The 7,696-nt window shown below is 37.8% G+C and overlaps 1 protein-coding gene across 3 annotated transcripts in view; it reads right to left on the bottom strand.

Annotated features, from left to right (window-relative positions):
* The window catches only part of CUL5 (cullin 5), a 58,561-nt gene that overhangs the window by 35,391 nt on the left and 15,474 nt on the right, over nucleotides 1-7,696 (bottom strand). For all 3 annotated transcript variants that reach the window (XM_025193149.1, XM_025193151.1, XM_025193150.1), the window contains exons 3-4: nucleotides 4,264-4,363; nucleotides 2,441-2,617 (exon numbers count right to left, since the gene is read on the bottom strand). In XM_025193149.1, coding sequence (XP_025048934.1) covers nucleotides 2,441-2,617; nucleotides 4,264-4,363 — 277 coding nt within the window. The remainder of the gene's footprint in view (nucleotides 1-2,440; nucleotides 2,618-4,263; nucleotides 4,364-7,696) is intronic.

Below are 7,696 nucleotides of genomic sequence, written 5' to 3'. Positions count from 1 at the left end.
GGGAAAGGGAGAGTCAGAAGGGGAAAGTGGTGGGGCCTAGCCCCAATCTAGCTATGAGGGAAGGGGTGTTGTCCAACTGCAACCAGCAGTGCAGGTTTTGGGGTTTGGGAATCTGGTGGGGAGAGGATGACAGTATTGATGGCCACTGCTTCCCCACTGCCAAAGTTTTCTGCCCCATGGGGAGCCCTGCAGGCCAAATGTGATGGCTCTGCAGGCCACTTGGCCCATGGTCAGAGGTTGAGCACCTCTGTCGTAAACCAAGAAAAGAATATTTAAAAACCTCTCTCCAGGTCAGCAGAACTTTCAGTTACATTTAAGAGAACAATAAAAAACAAATTTTAGGGAAACAAGTTAACAGATGCTAAGGAAACAAAACAGCTCATTTTGAGCATCAGAAATGCAGCACCAGTATACTCCTATCTCTGCCAATTTAGTCTAGAAAATATTCTCCGGGTACTGACATACCTGTTCACTTTTCTAATTCCAACTAGATCCAGGATTCAATGCAAATTCATACTATTTTGAGTATAAACGCTATACCTTCACAAAGCGTGGGAAATGAACCTTCCTCCACCCAGAGCACCAGGGATTCTTTTTGAATTATCACATCAAGCACCCTATGTTACAGCTTTCTTCGCCTTGCCAAGGACTGGCTAGAGCTTAATTTATCTATCACGTTGCTGTTTCATTATGGGCCAGTAAATTTAAGTGCGATACCAATCCGTAGGGGTGACGTCACTGTGATCTATTTGTAGGCACCAGAGAGACCCAATTAGGACTCCACTGGGCTGGGCTCTGTACAAACAACAAAAATACAAGTCCTGCTCCAAAGAAAGCCTACAGTCTCAAAAGGGATACAGACAGAAGGGGCAGCACAAGAACCCAACAAGACAATATTGGTCAGTATGACATGCGGTAGCTATGCTACATCTGTAGTTCTACAGTGGTAAAATGTTTTGTAACTGTTCAATCTTGCAAGACAGTAGAGAGTCTTGTAGAACTGAGTACAGCTGTTAATTTTCAAGCTGGTTTAAAGATTAGAGACAGGACTGATTGGAGACAGGAATCAATATTTCAGTACCAGATAACAGAGGGTAGATAGGGTAGGGAACCTCAGATCTACCAGTGGGCCTTTACTGCCCCAATTCCAAAAGATACCTTAACTTAAAAGGAAGCCAGAGACCAGGATTACATCGCTGACATCAATTAAGATGGTAAAGGTCCTGAAGAGCTAGACTATGAGGCTTGCATTTCAACTGTCACCCTCTCTGTATTTTGTCCTTTCCCTGACCCACCTTCCTTCTTTCCTCTCTTTTGCTTTCTGTTTAATGTCTGGCTTAGCCAGCCAAGACTGCTGTCAGCCAGTGACCAAAGACATTGCTTGCAGTCGTTTTGAACCAGCATTTGGTGGGTGTAGTGTTTGCCTGGTCTCAGAATGGCTAACAGAACTGTTCCAATGCCTGCCTTTCTCTAGTAATAAGACTACAAGCAAGTCAGTAACAAAAAAAGAAGCAATATTTTTAAACCTTTACTGTTAAACTCTGCACTCAGTTTTTTGAGCGTCCAGTTAAGAAGCAATATTGGACTACAAGAAAGTTATTATCACTATTCCGGCCCATCTCAACTTTTTCTCCAAAAAGGAAAGTGTCAACAACCATCTGAAACAACATTTGAAAGAATGTCAAACATGATTTTTCCCCCTTAAAAAACACTCTTCAACTAAAGAGAAAGTGAAAAAAATAGAATGATAAAGGCCTGTCTTAACATTTTAACTGTTTCCTCTCCTCTCCCCTCCTCCCATTTTTAAATGCTAAGTGTTTACCACAGGATTAAATGGGCTGAAATCTGTACTCAAAACCCAGAAAGTTAACATTGCACGGCAACAGTCATGTTAATATAGCCAATTTTTGGCCTTTCTATTCCCTCAATATTAAAACACAAAAAGTTTGGGTAGTGTGGAAAGATTAAGAGCCCTATTTCAGCCATCCTAAGACTGAGGTAACAATGGCTAGTTATCAATGATGAGATTTTAGAGAGGTCAAAATGTTAATCTGGATAGAAGGAAAGATATGTGGAACAGACGAGCAGATCTGTAAGTCATGAACATAGAAATAGCAGACAAATGTGTTTACTGGCCCCACTACGAGGAAGTACTATATGCATGTGAGTGGGGGTCTTTTGGTTTTTTAGTAAGAGTTGTAACTTTTAAAATCGCAAAAAGTGTGCTCTGAGCAAGTGAAGGAAGTCTTCAGGGAAAGAAACTACATGAGAAGCACAGCAAAAATCACAGCAAGAGGAAGTAAGAGGAACAGAACTTGCAAGGTTATCATCATTCTGACCAGCACATTTGAGCAGTTATATTCTAGTACCATAGGGATATTACAATTTCAACTGAGCTGCAAGTGTCTTTTCACTACAAAACTGATTAAACATCACTCACCTTTCGAACAATACTGTCTTCTACATTGGATTTCTTGTTGCTGCCCTGCTTACCCATTAAAGTAATTTCTAACTGACAAAATGGTTTAGGCAAGATATCACATTGTGTAAAGAATTTGCGCCACTCTACTATGTATGCTTTTAGTAAAGCTGTATCATCTTGATGACTCAGCACTCTCTGAAAGAGAAAACAGAGTTCACTTGTAAAAACAGCCAAAAAAAAACAACAAAGCCCCCCCCCCCTCCCCCCCAACTTATGTAAAGATGCAATGTAAAGTTTTGTCTGTGAAGGAAAATATTCAACAGAACCTAAGCAGTAAATTTTAAAAGACATAACTAAAATGATAACATTCTTATTCTGACATATGCATGCAGACTTCTTTGTTTAAAGTTTTAGTCATGTATAAAATGGTTAAAACTAACCTGAGAAAACCCATAGTTCTACTAAACTAAGAATGTCCACAGATGGGGGCTATATCTATATGACTAGTCTATGTTGGAATGTTTTCAAGGGCTGTTACTGCTTCCCACATAGCAAAAAATTGAATCAAATGCTATTTACTTGACTAAATTTACACAGCTACCTTATTTAACATTTATGACAGTCCAATCATAAATGCTACAAGGTAGAGAATCACTGCGATAGGCAATATTCAAAAACCACTAACCAGCGCAGAACACGAGGTCTGAGAACAAGAAAGCACTAAACACAAGGCAGTCAAGTCAAACACGTCTGAGTTCAAGTGCTTTGGTTTTATCGAGGGCTAGATAAGAAAGGGGTCTGGGTTCAAGAAAAAAGACCCTTAATAGCATGAATGATTTTAAGAGGAATACATTTTAAATTTTTTAAACTTTTGTTTTTGAAGATCTTTCACCCTTTAAAAAAAAAAGCTCTCCCCTGAGCACACTATTCTGAACATCTCTTATACATATTAAGTGCACAAAATCAGGTTTCAAGTTAACAATAGACTAAAACAGATGAACTACCAAAACAGGCAACAGCCTATTGAATTTGCCAAGCTGGTAGTTTAAGCAGCATGGTAAGGCAGCAGAATACACTTGACTTGTTCTCAAACAAAATTATAAACATGCAATTGTAGTATCGAAGGTAGGTAAAAAGAGTTAAAGAATAAAGATTAACTCTTGAAAATGTCCATTTTCAGATGATATATTCTTCTAAACAGAGTTTCTGGTTTCAAAAAACTGGCAGCTAAATGCAATATGTTTCTAATCTTTTAAAAAAAAATTACATCATCTTAATTTCACCTCCTTTACTGAGGGGCATGGAATAATTGCTAGCAGCATACCCTATAGCGATTTTTCTAGACAAAACAAAACCAGAAGTAGAAAGGGCTTTTTGTTGTACCTTTTTCATCTTTTTCTAATGAAAACAAAGAGACCCCTCTAATGCTTCATTTTGCCTGAAGTCAAGATTTACGAATAAGAACACCTACTGCTGGAAGTCAAAGGGACAAGTATGTGAAGTAATTTTTCCAAGGAGAATCCGTAAGTAATACCCAATACAATAAAAATAATGGCCAAAACTCCCACACAGCATAACAATCATTGTTGCTGCATTCTCAAGAACACTGAGGGAAGAACTTTGACTTTTGGGCGAAAGTAACGCTCAGGGTAAGTGATTAGGTTAATAATAGGTTCTTCAGTTTATGACCTTCAAAATACACCAATATCTAAGAGGCAATTAGATTATTTAAAAAGTTCCTGAAACAAGAGGAATTTGGCATCCCAACTAGTTGGGTTCTAGTTTTGTTTTTTATATAATAGATACAGATATATAAAAATGATAGACAGTTGAGAACTTACTGCCTGTGCCTGTTTAATGAAGTCAAGGATGTCTTCTTTCAAAGCCTGATGGATTTTTGCTGGACCCTTATCATCCCACAAGCAAACTGCATGCACATCCCTAGAAAATAATTTATCTATCTTTCAGTACAAGGTACACTTACCATTTAAAGTAGAAATTTACAAAGTCTAAATTACTACAACTAACACAATTCTAAGGAAAAGGTGTGCACTCTCAGAGCATATCTATGAATAAGAGCACAAACTTTTTTCCAAGTCACAACATAAACTATTTAACATTCAATTCAACACTGAGGTTTGAAAAGGAAAGCACTATTAAAATTAGTGTGTACAATAACTCCACCTTCTACTTGAATGTCCCACAGTGGTTTTTTGTTTTGTTTTGTTTTTGAGAAATATTAGTGACACCATGACTAGAAGGAGAAAAGGAAACAACTCATTTTACTTCTAGGAAATTAGAAATCCCTGAAAGTCTAAATGACTTGACCAAGGTCACACAGGAAGTCTGTGGTAGACCAAGGAAAGGAACATAAACCTCTTGACTTGTGTTTGTCCTTAAACAAAAGTCTTTCTGCCATTCCCAAGAATTAAGGTCCCCAGAGCTACTTAAAACATCAAAATACCATGCTGTTTAGTATGCACATGAGAACCACAAACCTGAAGAACTGCTGTGTGAGCATGTAAAATAGTTCTGATCCTGAAATTGGATCCCTATTGGATTCCCTATTATATGGAAAACAACTAGCCACTGACTTTAATAGGGTTCTAGGCAAGTATCAGATTGCAAGAATGGGACCCAAGCATGCACTTATGAACTCAGTCTCCCATCAGGCACACTCCAATACTTCTGGAAGCAGTCCTAACTTACAAAGCTGAAACAAAACATTTTAAAAGGCCATACATCTCAAGGAAATCAAAGTCAATACTATGCAGGTCCTTTCCATAATTTTTGACAGCTACAGATAAAACTGAAAAACTTCTGGAGGAGGACATTAATAGGAGTAGCAGGCAAGCAACAGAAAAAACATCAGCAGTCTAAGTGTGATGGAGTTCCACCTTTTCCTTTTAAAGGAATCTAGAGGGGATGCAAGAAGTCATTAAGTCAACAGTTTTCAAAATAACTACCAAATCACTGCTGATCAATCCTGACACTGGGACCTGATTTTCAGTGCTTCAACACAACCAGGTTCTTTAACATAAAGTGCCCAGACACCTGTAGAATCAAATGGGAATAGGAAAAGCAAGCTTCTACCAGATTCCACTCATGCTTAAGAGGAGAATGCACTTTGGAATTACAGATGCCAATCACTATCTGAACTGCCCTTAATTAGAAGGAAAAAAATAATAACAAACAAAACTTCAAGGGCTTTCAGGGGGGAAAAAGGGAGAAAATAAACCAGGATCCAAAGAATAGGGAAAACCAACAGCAAAGCAGCATTCCACATGATGCATGGAGGTTAGTTAACATATACAAAGAGCTTGAAGATCATATAACAAGAAAATATACAATCAGAGAAAAGGACCAGGCAGTAAGAAGTGAAACAAGGACAGCAAGATACAGGGAGGAAAGTGAAGGGAAGAAGCTAAACAAACTAAAACCAGTTCTTCTTCTCAAAGCAATACTTATAGAAAATGAAAGACTTCAATACTTTTCTAATTTTACTTTTACTGTGAGGCAATTACCATCATTAACAGATATATGTTGCTCACCATAGATTACACACAACCTTTCATGCAACTCTCAGATGCACTTTCACTTTGAAAAAAATTCAGAGTCCACCACTACAGCTTGCATTTTACGAGCTGTGCAAAGGAAATTGACCTCATAAGAAACATGAGCTCAGAGGTATCAGGTACCTCAAAACAAAAAAACCCCAAACCAACCTTTCATCAGTTTAATCAAGGCAACATTAATGTTCCATGGCATTAGTAGCTTTTTAAAGTACATTTCTAGTCTGAAAGAGAAACCAATATCGGCATCACTGTGTGTCTGCACCTAGATCAGATTTGATCCTCAAGGAAAGACATCTATTTGCTAACTGACAGTCCAGACATTCATCAACCACACGCAGGATTCTATAGCCCCAACTATGCCCTCAGTTATATCACCAAGGTTCATGTAAAACAATGTGCAACAAGAATCCATTTTGATTCACTGTCATCTTTTAGACTACCAAGAGCATGTCTGCCAAAGTTGTAACTATAACTTAAAAGCATTAATTTATATTAATGCAATAGAAACTCTGGTGCAGACACTTGTTTCAGTGTAAGAATGGCACTTTTTTTTTAACTAAGTGAAAAAAAACCCTTATGAAATCAGAATGTGCAAAAGACTTTACACAGGGTACAGTATTGGTTTGAAAATTAATTAGACCAGGAGGTGGATGGAAGGGAAGGGGCCTACATTGTATTGCCACAAGGATCAGGCCCCTTGCAACTCCCCCTTATCCATTCCTGGCACGCTGAAATTCCAGGTCAAGATTGAGGGTGTTTTTGGCCCTCTGCTCAAAAACACTGCCGATCCCCAAATCCCAGGCCTCAAAGATTTTCCCAACCAAACTGAGAAAGGGACGTCAAATAAGGCTTATGTTCCATTACAGAATTTGCTTCAAAATATGTAAATTGGAAATAACTTTTTTTAAGCTCAATCAATGGCTTTGAATCAGGACTGGGGATCAGTTAAGATCAAGATAAAAGAAACTCATTTTATGTAATCTTGAGTTACATAATTGCTGAAGTTGTCCTATACAGTTCACCTTTTAGCAGAAACTAAAGATGGAAATTTTCAGCCCCAAAGGAAAATTGTTCAGATGGATATGAATGAATGAAAATAATGTTACAACTGAACAATTCTGAATCCTAAACCAAGTCATGTTTTTGGCAACCGCTGTGGACATATCACAAGACTGTAAAACTACCTGCGCATCCTTTGTTTTAACAGGCAGCAACATGCACAACTTAAACAGGAAACCCATGTTTGGTAACAAGGTAAGGGTGAAGTAGTAACAGCCTTAGCCAAAGGAAGGGAGCAAGATGTGCACTGCAAGAAGAGTAACTTATATAACAGAGATAGCAAGACTTTTGGTTGGAGTATCAAAAAACGGCAATGTAAGCTGCTGGAGTGCCAGGAAAAAAAAACAGGGCTGCAGGTACATAATCATAAGTGTTGCTTTATTTTTTGTTTTTTGCTTTCTTTCGTTTGTTTGTTTGTTTGTTTTTTACAGTAAATACCAGGATTTCTAAAAATTCTAGATCTGGTCATAATAAATAAAACTTCATATACTACCTTTGTTGTTGTGTATTTTTTGTTAAGCATGTTGTGATGAGAGAGAGAAAAAAAAGAAAGAGAAAGAAAAAAGAAAAAGAGGGAGAAAAGAGAAGAAAGAGAAAAAAAGGAGATGAAAGCAAGGAAAAGATAATGCACTTAGATACT

The sequence above is a fragment of the Alligator sinensis genome, unplaced genomic scaffold (assembly GCF_000455745.1).
Source record: "Alligator sinensis unplaced genomic scaffold, ASM45574v1 scaffold802_2, whole genome shotgun sequence".
In the NCBI taxonomy this organism is placed as follows: domain Eukaryota; kingdom Metazoa; phylum Chordata; order Crocodylia; family Alligatoridae; genus Alligator; species Alligator sinensis.
The sequence above is the reverse complement of the archived record's forward strand: the minus strand, read 5'-3'. Positions and strand labels throughout refer to the sequence as shown.